General features: G+C 39.9%; 1 protein-coding gene across 1 annotated transcript; it reads right to left on the bottom strand.

Annotated features, from left to right (window-relative positions):
* Positions 1-17630: 17630 nt before the first annotated feature.
* Positions 17631-18790, bottom strand: LOC129773349 (uncharacterized). The gene is made up of 2 exons (XM_055776948.1): positions 18249-18790; positions 17631-18183 (listed from the first exon to the last, which is right to left on the bottom strand). Exons 1-2 carry the CDS (start codon positions 18788-18790, stop codon positions 17631-17633), a joined length of 1095 nt encoding a protein of 364 aa, XP_055632923.1.
* Between the last annotated feature and the right edge of the window lie 407 nt (positions 18791-19197).

The raw sequence follows: 19197 nt of genomic DNA, 5'->3' as shown, positions 1-19197 counted from the left end.
TTTCAACAACGCTCCAACCAAGTCGTGTTCAAATGGAGGGCTTCAGATTTTGTTGAGAAAACAAAACAAAATATCCGCATTCATGGGGTTTGTAGACCACTATTCGAACTTAGGAGCATCATTAGAGCTGATCTCGTTCCGCAGTTTGAACTCATAACATATGCTACTGAGCCACACCAGCCACCAAAATAATGCGATTTGACGCACTTGAACTGTATTTGTGAGGGCAGTCTTCCGAAAAACACTTACACATGTCCACGCGATGTGAAAATTCCATGTTCTTGTTTGAATTCGAACATGATTTTCGCTAGTGTTGAATGTCTATCCCAAACACGAACAATGATACACAAACATAAACATTTTAAAACAAACACGATGTTTATAATTCAAGAACATCATGTACAAACATATCACCCGATGTCGCAGTATTCATTGCTTTCGTTTCGTTCCTTTTCATACACGGAAAGAAATTATTCATCCCAAAACATTTCTTCGTAGAATACTTTTTCACAGAAACGAACTTGAAATTTAGTTCGCATTTCAAAAATTGCACGAACTAAGAGGCTATGAGTTCATGCACCAAAATATATATTTTTATTAAGGCTCAAATGGTGTCATCCTAACGGGGCCGGGAGTTCAATATTTTGACAATGTTTGCTTACAACTATGTTAGTAATATGTAATCGCGGTTGGCTCGAAGTTAGTATTACAAGTGTTCTCATAATTGGGATGTTGCAGTCTTCAGTGCTCTGTACGTGTGCCCGACATTGGATACTTCCTATTGGGATGCAGCTGACCGTTAATCAGCAACGACCCCCTAGTCTGCACCCCATATCTTTGGCTCTTGTTGAATCATCAGTGGACTGCACAACCTTCGGCCCGTGTATCTGTAAAGAGTGTGTTTATGTATTGCCGCGACTAAGTAAAAGTTTATAGATCGTTCATGCACATTTTGCAAGTCTGATTAAATAATCCTTGGTTTCGTTCAAAGAAAACATTCTCTGAAAAGAAAGAAGCTTTCTATTTTTTTTTGCGTGCATGTTGGCAATTACATTCTGGGGAGCCGACTGCATAGCGGGCGACGTCGTACAAATGCTGACCAAAAAAATAAATACCCAAAAATTAGTTTTAGATGCAACCTTCAGCGGCACACAGCAGAACCAGCAGAGAAATTTCAGCGGCTAAAACACACCATTAATTTCTCGATGTTATCACAAACAGAATGAAGGAAAAAACTAAAAGCTACACTTACACTGCACTACATATGCTATGTGTGCATGCGATTGCATCATCCTTTCTTCTCCTTCTTCTCCTCTTATAGCTCGGGTCGCGATCGTCGCGAACAAGCAGTATTGGCCATTTGTATTCAAAGATCCAGCCAAAATTGTTGCTCCCGTGGTCGAGTGGTTAGCGTCACGCCTAACATGTCACTGCTGAATAATTCAATTTTAGTACTTGTTCAAATAGATAATAATAGCGAATGTTACGTGAATTCAATATATAAATTGATGCGTGCACTAAATAATGATATCAAATGTGAAAAACTCTCATATCAATCGATGTTTATTTTGTTCAGAACAGAAAAAGAGGTTTATTCTATTTGCCCAATATTTTAGACGAAGCATCCATTGTCATGAAAGGAAAGCATTTTTTCCATGTCAACATACCAACACACCACGCGTTGAGTGGTGGTGGTGTGGTGTCCGATTCGCTTCTTCTACTCTACGCACTGCCGGTGCTTGAGGTGAAAATGCAAGAGGAACTGTACATTATGTTCGAACATCATGTGAAAAATTGGGATTAAACATCGTATGTCCAAACATACCACGACTACAAACATGTCACATTTTCTAACATAGGTACGAAAAAATCATGTTTGTACTCAAACACAAAACTATGAACAGCAGCGTGGACATGTTTATTCCGGACGCAGTGTTTTTTGTGAAACATGGAAGACTGTGTGAGGGTATGCCAAACCGCGTGTTTAAGTTGATAAATCAGCATCAATTCAATCACTTGAAGACAACATCACACGTTTTATCGTTAAGATATGTCCCAAAAAGTAACTCGAAATAAAACTTCACGTATGGACAACCAGGAAACGTAGCTGTGACCAACATTTACATGAAATAATCTTTAAAAAAGGGTAAGGATTGATTTTAACACCCAATAATGTATGTTGTATTTCTTATAATTTTCATATGTTTGTTCTATAAATTAAAATCCATACGCTTATAAAATCACCTTTTATAATTATATACTTGAATTTGAGGTTCTTGGATGATTAAATTTGTTTTTTCATTACAGAACGAAACGAGGACTTGATAACATGATTTGGTTGGAGGGGTGACACCCAAGCCACCCGCCCCGGGTGTCACCCAGTCACGCTACGCCACTGGGAAAGACGTCTGAGTTTTGCCAAAGCTCACAGGAACCGACAGTGGGACATGATATGTTGTGAATTCTTCAATGTATAGGTTATCTTCACTGACAAAGAAAGTTTCAACAAGTACAGGCGTGATTTACGGAATTTTTCAACCAGGAATTTTGGTGGAGGCTCGTGCATGGTTTGAGCGGGATTCTGTGCAACAGGAAAGCTCAAGACAGCTTTCATATCATTCAAGGATTACATACATGTTCTGGAATCCTCTTTCTTACCTTAAATCACATTCCAGCAAAACAATGCTACTATTCATATCAGCAACGAAATTAATCAATGGATGAGGGACCAAAAACTTATTTTTTGGACTGGTCGGCTCATTCTCCAGATTTGAATCCTGTTGAAAACCTTCCTTGTACGCAGAATCTACACTGAGGGAAAACGGTACATCACAATTGAAGAGCTCAAGGTCGCAATTTCGGAAACATGGAAAAACATCGAGAAATTCGTTTAGCAGCATTTGGTAAATAGTATTTCAACACGAATTTTCCAGGTCATTAGTAGAAATGGCAAGGTTGCCAATTATTGACATGTAAATCAACCGATCGTTTTGAATTTTCGTTGATTATCCTTATGAATTTTGAAATGGTCTTATAGAAAAATATACTTTATTCTAACCAATCAACAATGTATGAATGTATCTTGTTGAAATTCTAACTGCTTGTGTTACAGGTCACGTTTTTATAAAATAAAGTAAACGTCAATAACTATTTTTGTCGCGAACGGAGTTCGGCGATTTACATACCAAACGAATCGAATATTCCCTAAGATTTGTTTGATATGCTATACATTATAATCCCATAGTCTGTATATGGTTTGAATTGATGAAAATTGGAAGCATTACCATTTCCTCATATATTTGTACTGCCCATTTGTGTGCTTTCCCGAACAGAGCTGTCAATAACGAGCAACTTATCGACGAGAAACGAAGGGGAAATCGTAATATGTAAAGTCTCCGTGAACAAAGGAAAAAAAATTTGTTGCCCCTCTAACCCCGAGTAAACCGCGAGTAATCGATCGAAACCTACTAAACATAGATTTAAGTTGAAATTCTGTATAAACAAATCATGAATTAGTGGCTCCGCAAAGCTCATGCGATTGAGCCTTACAAATAAATGAACTGGGAAAAAAAAGAACGTGAGGACACCGACTGAACAACATCGTTGCTGGGCGAGCTGGACGGTGAAGAGTGGAGGAGTAATACGAGGAAAAAGTAAAGTTTTCAAAGGGCCCTTTTGAAGGTTAGAGACGAATGAATTGAAGAAGCTTAAAGTCTCAAATGTCTTAGTTTCGGATTGAGCTGTGGACGCGACCAAATTACCGACTCGCTGATGTCTCTAGCATTGCAATAATTGCATCAAACTGCCGCCATTGCATTAAGGTTCTGAGCTACACAATGGTGTGGGGAATCATCAAGCTGGGCTATCGTCAGCTCACCAAGAAAATAAATGTTCTGTAATTTTGTCAGTGATTTGGTTTCGCATGACGGTAGGAAAACTCTCTCCACAAAGGATTAAAGCTAAGCTACTCTAGACTGGCAATATCAACAAAAAGGGCTTCTGTTAATAAGAGTGCAAAACGGAGATAAGTGAGTGCATATTCCGTTGCTTCAATCCATCGATATGTGCGTACGTGCGTGCTTCATAACCCGTACGTAAAAAAAGTGCATCTTCGCTACGCTGAAACCCTATTTGTATCTGCTCCCGTGTGCATTGGCCCTGTAATGATGTGACTATTGTTTTATGCTATGATTGACGATTGTTTGGTGTTGCAAATTATGCAGCCGTAATGATTAATATAAACAAAGAGGGGGACGGGACGCAAATATTTGCGCTAGGGTATTAATAATGAATCTCTGCTGAGGCAAGTATTCAGCTTTTTCCAAGCAGTTAACATCGTTTGTTTTCTGTCATCATGAAGGCTTCGTTGATGCCCCTGACATTGCATCAATGCATTGGATTGACGCTATGGTGAAGCAGGTGTTACGGTTGTGCACCAAAAAATTATTTGGAGAACACCAAGTTATTCGATATATTATAATAACTTATTAATTTATTTGGGTTCGCGTGTCAGTCGCAAAATTGCTTTCAACTAGGATTGCATTTGCGCTTATCTTTATCATAATGAAGCAGTGCTACTCTTTTCGAGGCTAACACATAGAGTTTATTTCGTTTATTTAGTCGCCAATAAAGTAAATGTCGTTGTGGAATTTATGTGTGTGTGTATTTATGTATGTGATTTGGTTTCGCTTGCCTTTTTTTTATGCCAAAACTTTCTCCATTAAGGATGACAGCTGCGCTTATCTCAAATGATCGTCAAATAATTATACAATAAAAAAAAACATTTCAGGGCGACCAAACTGGTAGAATGGTTATTTCAAAATTTTCTTAGCAGTACAAACTATAAACAAGCGACTTGAATTAAACTACAGCGTAGTTCTACGTCAACAATGCGGTCATGTCTTGAGCACAACCTCCTATAATTTTTTCAGCAAAAATTAACCTGCAATACTATTGGTATCAAGCGAAGAAGGATGTGATTTTTGGCCAGGTCTGGCCTCGGTCTATTATGTAATGAGATGTTGTCCCGAAGACCGCCAACCCCTGCAACTATACCCCAGCTGCAAAAGATAGAACATTTTTGGGGCGAACCTCAAACGTAGGATCTACTCCAATAATTTCGTGATTGAAACGGGGAAGCAGCTGACCACGCCAAGACCACGAAAGAGCTGAAGAACATGCCGACATCAATTTTTTCATCAGTCATGGCTAAGGTACACCCACTGCCGTAAGGTCGTCCGGTAGAGCGTCGTAGCATTTTTTTGATCCATTGAATTATCTTTTGTATAAAATACAATTATTCATAAATGCAGACTAAAAATGCTTCCCAATGCCGTGATTGGATGAATGCGTAAAAGATAGGAATGTATTCAAAGCTTTCCTAGTACTATAGATTCGAAGCCTTCGAAAAAATCGCAAATGGAGCTCAATTTCATCGTAATTCCTTCCCCGAAATCCTGAGTCTGGCGAAATGCAAACCGCGTGAACATCGATGTAGCGCATATGTACTTCTGGCTAAACCACGCACTAGCCTCGGGTCACGCGTATGATTTCCATTTATGCACAATGACTTAATATATTCTCGCTTCCACAAAGCTAAACTCTGCCCAACTTCTATAAAACTACCCTGATTCTATTTCGTTGCAACACAAACATATAGAATTTCAACAAGATACATTCATACATTGTAGACTGCTTGGAATAAAGTATATTTAACGTCAATTCCGTTCAAAAGAGTTGTTTGTTTATTTATTGTGCTTAAATATGATAATTTCAGCTGCCCAGTTTCTATAAGACCATTTCGAATTTTGAAATGCATTATCAATGAAAAATTCAAAACGATAGGCTGATTTACATGTCAATAATAGGTAACCTTGCCATTTAGACTAAAACCTTCAAAATTCGTGTTGGAATTCTATTTACCAAATTCTGCTGAACGTTATTTTTCCATTTTTCCGAAATTGCGACCTTGAGTTCTTCTATAGTGGTGTACCGTTTTCCCTCAGTGTAGATTCTGCGTACAAGGATCCCCCCCTAAGATTTTCAACATGATTCAAGTCTGGAGAGCGAGCCGGCCAGTCTAAAAAATTAGGTTTTTGGTCCTTAATCCATTGCTTAGTTTACTTGCTGGTATGATTAAAAGCATTGTTTTGCTGGATTGCGAATTTTTTAATTTCGCAAAAACGGTAGGAGAGAGGATTTCAGAACATGTGTGTAATCCTTGAATGATGTGAAAGCTATTTTGAGCTTTCCGGTTGCGCAGAATTCCGACCAAAACTATGCACGAGCCCCCACCAAAATTCCTGGTTTAAAAATACTGTTCCTTCTTCCGTAAATCACACCAGTACCCGTACCCGTCAGGACCATCCAAATTGAACTTGTTTTCGTCAGTGAAGATAACCTATACATTGGAGAACTCTTCGTTATGGTATAAAGCAAAATTTATTCTTTTGGAAACATTTTTTGTCACACAACACCATGTCCCACTGTCGGTTCCTGTGAGCTTTAGCAAAACTCAGACGTCTTCCGATGTGAGAAGGTATAAAATGAAAAGTTTTAACCCTTTAAACCCTCTTTATGTGAAGATTTTATACCAAAATTTGACGAATTATCACCCGAGCAGTTAAGTAGTTGAAATAATACTTTATTTGCACATGCGATTGTGAGGTATTCGAACCTGTTCTAGCTATATACCGGCCAGAGAGCTTCGATTTACGTGGAGCTCTCTTCTTCTTACCGTATCCTTGAGGATTAGCCAAATAGTTGAGCACTACTTGATTGGATCGTCCAATCCGAGCCGAGCGACGAGCAATTTCTCTGATATTAACATTTTCTTGGTGAAATGCATCGATTTGTCTTTCTTCTCTCTCCGTGAGCACTTTTCCCTTCGGCTTATAGAAACTTAACAGTTGAAAATACGAAAACATTCGATTACGCTCAGCGCTTGCACACACACATATGAAAATAATGCAGTGTATGGTAGTCACCAATACCTACACACTAGAATATAAATTGGCGCATTGTTTGTTTACAATGACACATAGCAGCAAAATCATCACTTGGTCTTATAGAAGTTGGACAGAGTGTATATCCAATGGCGAAAAAAGCCTCATGGAATTTCATGGAAATCAAACCCAATTGCGAAGCGTGTGATTAGGACTGACGCGTGTATCGTTGAGATACCCTTAGTTAAATCGTTTGTGCTTAATCAGGTTAACAAAGTCATAGAAAACCGAGTGAAAGATCGATTTGAATAAAAACATTTAAAAAATAACTTTGTTTTCATGAACCTAGAAAATAAAATATTATTGTGTTGTTATGAAATGGCGGCGACCTAGCTATTGAAAGATCTATAAGTTGAAACAAAAAGCATTCATCTAAATAGTCAACAAAATTGTTACCATCCTCACCATCGACCGCGAAACTGTAAAGCTTTCGTACTAGAGCTCTCATCGACAAGTGGGCTAACCCTAATGATATCGTAAAAAGTTTGGAGCGCAATAAGTGTCTAACGATATCGGACGGCCGAATCGCTGGTGTCCCTTTTCGCTGACATGATGCTGATGTCGCATCCCACAGCAGTGACACCAAAATGCCGCCGTCATCACTAACCATTCTGCGGAGAAGCTAAATGATTTAATTAAATAATTTTAATTGGATCCCTTCTGGCCAAAACGGCAACGACGGCGCTGTCTTTGGCCAGCTCCCGAAGGATGCGCGGTTCAACAGTGTCGTTAAATGGTGTACTTTAATAATAACTTTATAAGCGCCATAAAACTTAATTACAAATGGGTGCAGATTTGGGCTGTCGGTTCGATTTTATATTTTTCCCTGACAGCTCGAACAAGTCGCTCTTAAATGCTAAGAGTTAATCAGTTGTCAGGTTAGTGCACAGAAAGCGAAAGGGAGAACTTGACTGGTATCATCGAGCTGGAGCAACAGCAAAAATCCATCATACTTCGTGCAGTCTGACTAATGAATGCTGTTGTAAATGCAGACTAAAAAATGAGTCTCGATTAATCAGCTTTATGCTGCTGCCGATGGTAGTTTGGGAATTGACAAGGTTTTCTGTTCTGCTCCAAGCCGACCCTAAAAGTTACTCAAGTTCGTCCATGAAATGAATAAAAAAGCGATACCAAAGAAAACGAATGTAATTGAGTTGCCCTGAGAGCAAGGAAACAGAAGTGTTACGGAAGGTTCAAGAGCACCTCGATTTGAAAATGGTCTTGAAACTCGCTTCACAGCGATAATAACCAACATCTGATCAGGCCTGTGTGCGAATTTGCTCCTGAAATTCGTACACAGATATGAAAAACGACTTACTTTCTAGTCACGATTTTCACTCCACTCCTCGTGACTAAGATGGATTTCCCCTCCATTGGCATCCCGTCTCGGAATATTCGTTCATTTGAAATTCAAACGTGTAGCTCATAATCAACATCATTTATTTTTCAAAAACGAAACGCACAGATCCCGACACGAAATCCTCACGCGCGTTTCGCTCCCTCCAACCCCCGGCTAGTTTCATATGAGAATGCCATCCAACCGGGAGTGAGTCTGTGGGTCTGCTGCAGCAAGACACGAAGGTCCTTCCGGCCGGAGGGGAAAGCTCTCTATCATCCGTCACGTTTTCCGACAGCGAAAAGCGGCTCCCTCTGAACAACCGAATACCGATGGATCCCGGTCGGGTCAGGAATCCCAAATTTAGTCACGAATCAAACTTGACGGCCTCCCACACGATCTGGGCAGGAGCAAAAGGAAATTCAATAACAAAGCTGCCGTCGCTTTCGATTTCGGTCCTTCTGCGCGCTTTCGCTTTCATTTTTGACAAATGATGTTTCTGTGTAAATTTTTGTTGTTGTTTCGGCGAAAAAACATTTCGAATGCAAACGGAATTTTTGGGGGGAGGCCGACTTTTCGGGGCAGAAAAACGCACACTATATATACGGTTGTATTTCGTTGTTTCCGAGGGAAGTTTGTGGATGCCACGCGAATGGGACAATATTCGAATGCGCCTGTTTACGATTCGTGCAACGTTCGGGAAAAGATCATTATGTTTGCGTCCCAACGTTGAATTTTGTGAATTGAGAAATGCCTTTTTCCTTGCTTTTCTTCTGGTGCGGCAAAACATATTTTCCTACTGGGGCGGTGAATCGTTTATCATTGTGGTTTGCGTTCGTGTTACATCTTTCTATGCCCTGGTGGATTTTCCCTAACAAATTGCGAAACAAAAATGCGACGAGACTAACCAATTCACCAATTGTTCTTCGAGTCATGTATTAGTAGAATGTTTGCTGTCATCTTATTTCTTTTAGGGATAAAAACAACTCGAATGACTGAATATATAAAAATAATCCGAAAACAATGTCATTGTCGTTGCAAACCGTATTGAAACGCAAATAAATGTTACGATACCAGGTGCATAAATATGAAATAGGAATTTTCGATGTATGACTACGTCTTTTTGTAAAGGTGCTAAATCAGAAAATAGGTCAGTTTTTTATGAACCAATATTAACAATTGTAACAATAATAATTGATAATTTTGCGGCGAACTGATTTTGATGATTTGCATACCTAATGAATCATAAATTCTCTAAGATTGGTTTGATATGGAGCGCGATAAGAGTACAATTGTACCTTTTCTCAAGGATCCCGAAATCTACGGTGTCGTTGGAAGACCTGGTCGTCCATCTACTGTATCTTCAAGAGCAAAAAGGGAAAAATCGCGATTAGCTGTGAACCAGAATATGAGTGCAGGTCAAATAGGTGCCAATGTCTCATTTGGCACATATTTTGAAAGAAAATTCTAACGTTCAGTATCAGCAGCGAGTTCAAACACCGAAACTTCTTACTCGACACAAATCTGCCAGATTGAACTTTGCATAGCGTCTCTTGTTTTGGGAAAATGAATGGAATTCTGTGATTTTTTCGGACGGAAAGAAGTTTACTTTGAACGGTGATTGTCAGGAGTATTGAAGAGATATTCGCCGAGAACCTGCAATGTGCCATTCTAGAGACCTCAAAGGAGGTTCAATAATGGCGTGGGCTGCGGTTTAGGCATGATTTCCATCCCAATGACATTAGTACTTAAACTAACTTAAACTAGCAACACAAATTTTAAAACTGACAACACCGTAAACTAACAAAAAAACAGGAAGTGGGTTATATCTATGGTATAACCGCAAGGGTGACGTAGGACTATCGTTGATTTAGAGATCATTTGTTTGAAGTTGAATCTAAATCCATTCTGAATGAATGAATAAATGAATATTTGGAGGACTTCGAAAACGAGAGCGTTACGTTGGAGGCACAAGGTTTTATGCATCCAATATAGGATACGAAAAACCTTGTTCTGAAGAATAATCTTCAGAAGCTAACCTGCTAACTGTACTTGATTGACAAATCACAAACCCAAATGTATTATATGTATATTTTATGGATAGAAAACATTAAAATAAACTCTTTCACATGAATGTAATTTACAATTCCAAGGGGAACTGGCAGATTATTTTCCAGCAACGTTTAGATATTTCCACATTTTCCTCGATACTGGAAGCCCACCAGTGGTTAATACTAACTCGATAACCACCTGTTAATAGTACTTGATTGAAAAATATTTGGTCACAGTGTTACATGGATAGAAAACATTCAAATAAACTCTTTCACATGAATGTATTTTTAAATTCCCAGAGGAACTGGCAGATTATTTTCCAGCAATGTTTAGATCTTTCCGGAACTTTTTCGATGCTGAATGGCATCCAAACGGAAAGAATTCTGCGCGTGTATGTGTCGATCCTTCGCCGTCCACCTCCTCCAGCACGTTAGGCAACGATGTTGTCTTGTCGATGTCCTCACGAAAAATGAATGTGTCTCACCACCAGAATATCGCTTAAGTATGCTTTTTGTGTGTGATTGAATCGAGAGAAGGTGTGGTTTACAATGGCAATTTGGAAGGCAAACTAGAGGGGAATGAACTCTCTGAGCTCGGAACTTTCGGCGACTGAGCAATAATCGATTGCGGGCGCATACAATATTGGATACGGAAATATCCTACTGATGGGGAAGAATAATCTTCAGAAGCTGTTAATTGCGATTGATTGAAAAATCACAAAACCAAATGTATTTGGTCACAGTGTTACATGGATAGAAAACATTCAAATAAACTCTTTCACATGAATGTATTTTTAAATTACCAGAGGAACTGGCAGATTATTTTCAGTAACGATTAGATATTTCCACATTTTCCTCGATACTGGAAGCCCACCAGTGGTTAATACTAATTCGATAACCACCTGTTAATAGCACTTGATTGAAACATATTTGGTCACAGTGTTACATGGATAGAAAACATTAAAATAAACTCTTTCACGTGAATGTATTTTTAAATTCCCAGAGGAACTGGCAGATTATTTTCAGTAACGATTAGATATTTCAACATTTTCCTCGATACTGGAAGCCCACCAGTGGTTAATACTAACTCGATAACCACCTGTTAATAGCACTTGATTGCAACATATTTGGTCACAGTGTTACATGAATAGAAAACATTAAAATAAACTTTTTCACATGAATGTATTTTTAAATTCCCAGAGGAACTGGCAGATTATTTTCAGTAACGATTAGATATTTCCACATTTTCCTCGATACTGGAAGTCCACCAGTGGTTAATACTAACTCGGTAACCACCTGTTAATGGTACTTGATTGAAAAATATGTGGTCACAGTGTTACATGCATAGAAAACATTCAAATAAACTCTTTCACATGAATGTATTTTTAAATTCCCAGAGGAACTGGCAGATTATTTTCCAGCAATGATTAGATCTTTCCGGAACTTTCTCGATGCTGAATGGCATCCAAACGAAAAGAATTCTGCGCGTGTATGTGTGTGTAGCGATGTCTTCCCGGGGAACCGTTTGTGGCATCACTCTCCTCCTGATGGATTCCCTTCTGGCCTAGGGTGCACAAACAGGCTCTTGGTGACACCGTTCATCCGCGCTTTCATGATAAACGAAGAGCTTCACCACAACAGCTACAACATGCTCCAATCGCTGTTCAATTAGAACTGAGTGGATTTCCGAGCGGCGCTCGCTTATATACCGATTGGTGATTTCAATAGCCTGTTTTGAAAGCAATTTTAAGACTATTGAAACAAGTTTTTGGATCAAAAAGTAACAAGTATAGAACGCGTAGACATTTTATCTTTCGAATGAAGTGTTTATCATACCATTTCGTTCAGTTGTTTAGGAGCTATTAACGCTCAAAATCTCGGTCTCCGGCGTAACGCTTTCGTTTTCGAAACTTTGATTTTACACCCCGGTATAGAAATGAAAGACGTAGTCCTACGTCAAAAATCGTCTAAATTTGCGCTTATTCGATTCTTTTTTTTTTTATTAATTCGTTGATTTTTACAGGCTCAGTTACATAAGTTTAAAGGAGCCAAACTCCTATCTGTATAGTTACAAGTATATATATAAACATTTTTCATTAATTCTAATGTTAATGAAGTAGAGAACCGATTACTCGCGGTTTGCTCGAGTTTAGAAGGGTGACATTTTTTTCAGGAAAAGGATGGGATATAAGGATATGTTGACAATGTTCACACTCACATTCATCATACTCAATTCTTAAGCCTATCTTATATCTAATATGTATTTACATTTCACCTTATTCTGTTGTTAGTAAGAAGGGATTTGATTTATCGTGAAGGAAAAGTAAAAGGAGAATATAAGGATATAAGGACAATCACACACGAAGATCGATAGCTTTTAGGAAGACATATATTTAAGACATGTAATCAAGGTCTAACCGAGCCATCTCTCACCGGCACATTGGGCTGCCTTCCTCTAGCCCGAAGAGAGTTTTCAATTTTCGATCTGGCAACAAGATACTCCTCGCACGACCAAACAACGTGTTCGATGTCGTGGTAACCTTGGCCACAAGCACAGATATTGCCATCGGCAAGATTAAAACGAAAGAGTAACGCGTCTAACGAACAGTGATTGGACATGAGTCGAGAGAAGGTGCGAATAAAGTCCCGACTCAAGTCCAGATTTTTGAACCATGGTTTGAGGCTAACCTTAGAGATAATCGAGTGAAGCCACCGACCCAATTCATCTTCGTTCCACTTACGTTGCCAGTTAGCGATGGTATTTTTACGGACTAAAGAATAAAATTCATTGAAGGCGATTTGACGCTGATAAATATTGCCTTCAATTGCACCTACCTTTGCCAATGAGTCATCCCTCTCATTACCCGGAATTGAGCAATGTGAAGGGACCCAGACAAAGGTAATGACATAACAGCGTCTGGATAAAGCACTCAAAATTTCTCGTATTCTCTCAAGGAAGTACGGCGAGTGCTTTTCAGGCCTCACTGAACGGATAGCTTCGACAGAGCTAAGACTATCCGTTACAATGTAACAGTGTTCAACAGGTCGTGAGGCGACGCTGTCCAGCGCCCAGTGTATCGCTGCCAATTCAGCAATATACACTGAGCAAGGATTCTGAAGACTGTGGAAGGTGCTAAAAATGTCGTTGAACACTCCAAATCCTGTGGACTCATTCAAAGAGGACCCATCAGTAAAGTTCATATTATCACAATTGTCATGCCCATACTTTGCATTGAAGATCGTAGGAACGATCCCCAATCGATGATAATCTGGAATTCCATGGATTTTCTCCTTCATGAACAGATTAAAATGTACAGAGGAATTGATGTAGTCAGGAAAACAAACACGGTTGGGAATATACGAAGAAGGATCAACCTGCATGGAGATGAATTCATGATATGAGCTCATGAATCCAGAATGAAAATTTAGCTTGATAAGCTGCTCAAAATTTCCGATCACCAATGGGTTCATAATCTTACACCGGATGAGGAAACGAAGAGATAATAAATTGAAGCGATCGTTTAGTGGGAGTACGCCTGCCAAAACCTTGAGACTCATGGTATGCGTTGAGGGCATACATCCCAACGCAATACGGAGACAAAGATACTGAATTCGCTCGAGTTTAATGAGGTGTGTTTTGGCAGCTGATTGAAAACAGAAACTGCCATACTCCATCACTGAGAGAATAGTTGTTCGATACAACAATATAAGATCTTCGGGATGGGCTCCCCACCAGGTGCCGGTAATTGTACGGAGAAAGTTTATTCTTTGTTGGCATTTTTTACTCAGATACCTAATATGGGCCCCCCAAGTACATTTGGAGTCGAACCATACCCCAAGATACTTGAATGACATAGCATGAGTGATCGGTTTACCCAAAAGTTGAAGTTTTGGTTTTGCTGGTCTATGCTTCCTAGAAAAAAACCACCATCTCTGTTTTCTCCGTGGAGAATTCGATCCCTAGCCCAATGGCCCAGGTTGAAAAAATGTTCAAAGTATCTTGTAAGGGTTTTTGCGAGTCGGATTCATTTGATCCTACGACAGACACCACTCCATCATCTGCAAGTTGTCTTAAGCTGCAATTTTGTGTAAGGCAGTTGTCAATGTCGCTTACATAGAAGTTGTACAAAAGGGGGCTTCAACAGGAGCCCTGAGGGAGGCCCATATAGGAGACCCGACTCACTGCCGAATCTTCGTGAGAAAAATTCAAATGTTTCTCACAAAGTTATATAACATGTTATTCAATAGAGGCGGTAGACCCCGAGAGTGTAATTTGTCTGACAAAACCTCTATTGAAACAGAATCAAAGGCCCCCTTTATGTCCAAAAATATTGAAGCCATTTGTTTTTTTTCGGCGTAAGCCATTTGAATTTCTGAAGAAAACAACGCAAGACAATCATTCGTTCCCTTGCCCCTGCGGAACCCATATTGTGTATCTGAGAGTAAGCCATTCGTTTCAACCCTATGATCAAGGCGAAACATGATTATTTCTCCAACAATTTCCGTATACAAGACAGCATTGCTATTGGGCGGTACGAATTGAGGTCGGACGCGGGTTTTCCGGGTTTTTGAATAGCAATAACTCGTACTTGTCTCCAGTCATCTGGAACAATATTATGCTCCAGAAACCGATTGAATAAATTCAACAAGCGGTGTTTCGCAACACCAGGGAGGTTTTTCAGCAAGTTGAACTTAATTCGATCCGATCCTGGAGCAGAATTGTTACATGAAAGGAGAGCAAGAGTGAATTCTACCATCGAAAACTTGGAATCAAGATCGCACCTATCTTGTGGTATATCTCGAACAATTTTTTGCACGGGAGTAGAATCGAAGAGCGATTTCTCATGTTTCGAGCCACTTTCCATAATTTTTTCCATTGACGTTTCTCGTGACAAACCTTCCACGAAATTTCGCCAATAAGCACTTTTTTTTCGTTTGATCAAGTTTTTAAATTGATTTTCAAGGTCCAAATACAACTGAAAATTTTCAATGGTTCCACGTTTCCGAAAAGCTTTGAATGCGTTCAATTTATCCTGATAAAGCTTGGAACATTGGCTATCCCACCATAGATTGGGAGGCCTTCGGGAAATGGTGGAACCTGGAAGGGGTTTCGTTTGAGCGCGAACTGCGCTGTCATAGATCAAACGAGATAGGAAGTTATACTCCTCCAATGGAGGTAAACCATCTCTGGAATTGATGGCTAGAGCAATCGCGTCCGCATACTTTTTCCAGTCAATGTGTCTTGTGAGGTCATATGCCATGTTTATAGATTCAGAAGAATTCGACCCAATGGTGATGGAAATTTTGATTGGCAAGTGATCACTACCGTTGGGGTCCTGGATTACATTCCACTTGCAATCTAACGATAATGAATTCGAGCAAAGCGAGAGGTCAAGAGCACTTGGGTTAGCAGGAGGTTTAGGTACACGTGTTGTTTCCCCAGTATTCAAAACGGTCATATTGAAGCTGTTACAAAGATCATATATCATCGATGAACGATTGTCGTCGTACTGTTCCCCCCAGGCAGTTCCGTGAGAGTTGAAATATCCCAAGATCAATCGTGGCTCAACAAGTTGCTTGCGGTTAACCGCAGCTCTCGGAGGCCTATTCGATTCTTGTGACACATTGAAATCAAACAAAAAGTTCAACTTATTGAAAACACGACACATACTCCGCACTGGTTCATGTGGGCCATAGTTCGTTCTAGCATGAGGTATGATGAGAAATGAGTGTGATCGTAGATGACGACGAAGGGTATTAATGTACAGCATACTGAGCAGTATAGGACATCGATAGAGATTTGCAACGAAGATTTGCAACGAAGCATGCTTTCGTTATCTTGCGTCTCGCGTCCAATAGTTCCAGGTTGATGAGCTTACATCGGCTTGTGTAGCTTGACAAATTCAAAGAATCCCTCCAGCTGAGGTGACGAAGTGCAAACCTAATGAATTTCCTTTGAACAGATTCAATGCGTTGTGTTCCATTTTGGTAGTGCGGTGACCAAGCAATAGATGAGTATTCCAGGATAGGACGCACAATTGAACAATATAAGGCTTTTAGGCAGTAAACGTCCTTAAATTTTTGGCAAAGTGAAAAAGAAACCCCAGTTGCGAAGTGGCTTTGGATACAGCATATTTGACGTGATCTTTAAAATTCATTATAGCGTCGATCAAAATCCCCAAGTCCTTGACTGTTGATTCGCGTTTGAGTTGTGCGCCTGCCAATGTGTAGTCAAAGCAGAAGAGAGTGTTGATTCCGCACATAAGATATAATTTGGATGGATTTGAACTGTATTTTATTCTCAGGTAAAAAATCTAATATTCTGATAAATTACAAACAGATGGTAATTTTGGAAATCGATCTATTTCGTACGATTGCAGATTCCAGACTGACTAATTCTGTCGCTTCTATCCTCTGTAGAACCTGGCTTGAGTAATTGTTCGCCTATTGTTACAGAGATTACGACTTTCTCTCTTATCTAGACTGGATTTAGATCTAGAGCAGAACGAAAGGGGGTCTTCGTAGGCACTTGGTTACGCGTTCGCTTACTAAGCGATCGATCGTGAGTTCAAACTCAGGGCCCTCAATTGACCATCTTTGTGTTGTTATAGAATAACTCCGATCCACGGTCAAAATTAGATCGATTCATCCATACAACTGCTCTGCTCTGCAAGAAACATCGGGCTGCTGTTCTATAAATAACCCAACAATGATCAATATCAACTGTCTCCGATGTCCGGTCTGCTGATCAATGGAAGAACAGATAGAATGCCCTTACGCCTAAATGGCTACTACAGTGTAATTTACCATAATATAATGGAACAGAAAACCTAACGCCTAAATGGCTACTACTTCTACTGTGTAATTTACAATTTATAGAAACATTAACATATGTACATGTACACGATAAAAACCCGGCTCTGTTACAGATAAAATGCTCTGTTACGGATAATGAGCCTAATAAATAAATAAATGGGATAAAAAAAAGAGCAGAACGTTCGGTTACGGTATGACAATGGAAAAGCTTTCATCTCAAGCTAAACGAGAGAGATAACGGCGATAAGCTTTAAAATGTAGTGTGGTTCTTGAAGTTCCCTTTTTGGCGTGAACAAGTGTGTTTACGCCCGAATGAAATAACGGAGCACTTCGACACGTTAAGCGACATACGATTCTTTAGACACCATTCGGCAAAAGCTTCCAATTGTTGTTGCAGGAATAATGCGTCTCGCGGTTGCTATATCACGTAGTGGAGCTCAGGTCATCGGCATACGAGAGTTTCAGACATTTCATCGTGAAGTTGACATCGTTCATGTACAGCAGAAACAAAAATGATCCTAGGTGACTGCCCTGCGGAACACCAGACCAAACCGGAAACGGTGATGAAACGTGATCTCCAATTTTGACGGACATGCTACGACCAGTTAGATACGATCGGATCCAGATGACCATTTGGTTGCTCATTCCAAGTTTGTCAAATTTAGCTACTGCTATTCGATGATTCATCTTATCAAACGCTGCGGATAAGTAGGTGTAGATAGCGTCTACTTGTAGTCCATTCTCAATTTGATGTATCATGAACGAGGTGAAGCACGTCAAGTTAGTGGAACGCTTAGGCATAAATCCGTGTTGTTCCAATGAGATATACTGTGAACAACTTTGCATTAACGCCTGAAGCACGATCAGCTCAAACAACTTCGAGGTGGCACATAATGCAGCAATACCTCGGTAGTTCGAAACGCTCCGTTTGTGGCCTTTCTTATATACTGGAAAAACATACGACTGTTTCCAGCATCTCGGAAATACACCCGAAGATAAGGACAGATTGAACAGTGTCGCTAGAGGCAACGCAAGTGTTACCTCTCGTCCGGACCACATCCTGTGGAGGTTTTCATGTTCTTAGTTGCTGCAATTACTCTATCGTCAGTGATAACAAAATCCAGCTCAGAAGCAAGAAGTCGAGGTACGTTTCTGGTAGAAGCAGCAACATCCTGCGGATCGATGTGTTCATTGACAAACACATTACAGAACTGAGAGCTAAACAGGTCAGCGATGTCGGTAGTCGTATCAGCTTCCATTAAACCGTTGGTCAACGTAGATGGTAAACCGGATTCCTTACGTTGGTTTTTGACGTAAGACGAAAACCTTTTAGGATTTACCTTAAGGCGACTCTGCAGACGGTCTTGATAAGCACTGTAGAGACGATTATTGAGCTGTTTATACTCAGCATTCGTCTTCAGATACTTTGCTCTTGTACGGTGCTTGCTAAACTGTCTTAAAGCAGACTGCTTCACTCTTTTAAGATACTTCAGGGCACCATTTGACCAGGCAGGCTTGGTATCCTCACGTTTCATCTTCACTGGAACAAACGGATCGATTGCATACAGTAGAATACTGGACATGATCGACGCAGCAAGGTTCGCGTCACAATCTTTTCAGTTTTACTGAAATCGTACGAAACACTTTCAGAAGTATCGTGGGATTGTCGGAAAGGTTTCAAATTAAGATTAGTATAGGAGGATGATGTCGCAATATTTTAACAAGCGGTGATGGTCCTTGCATGACTGTGCAGTGCTCACATAGTTCTTCGTTGACGAATCACAGTTCAAGTATCCCACACTACTTTGTTGTGTCGAATCGGTCCCAGAAAATGGTGTCGATAACGGTACCGATATCGTGCCATTTTGCAATCATTTTGTCGACCTATCCTTAGTATTTGACAACCAATTTCGAGTCAACACTCGAAACACACCGCGTCGATCAGATGCAAAACTGCTCGATTCGATGGCAGCATTTGTTTTCATGAAAA

This window comes from Toxorhynchites rutilus, chromosome 3 (assembly GCF_029784135.1).
Source record: "Toxorhynchites rutilus septentrionalis strain SRP chromosome 3, ASM2978413v1, whole genome shotgun sequence".
Classification (NCBI taxonomy): domain Eukaryota; kingdom Metazoa; phylum Arthropoda; class Insecta; order Diptera; family Culicidae; genus Toxorhynchites; species Toxorhynchites rutilus.
Note: the sequence above shows the minus strand (reverse complement) of the source record. Positions and strands in the feature narration are given on the sequence as shown.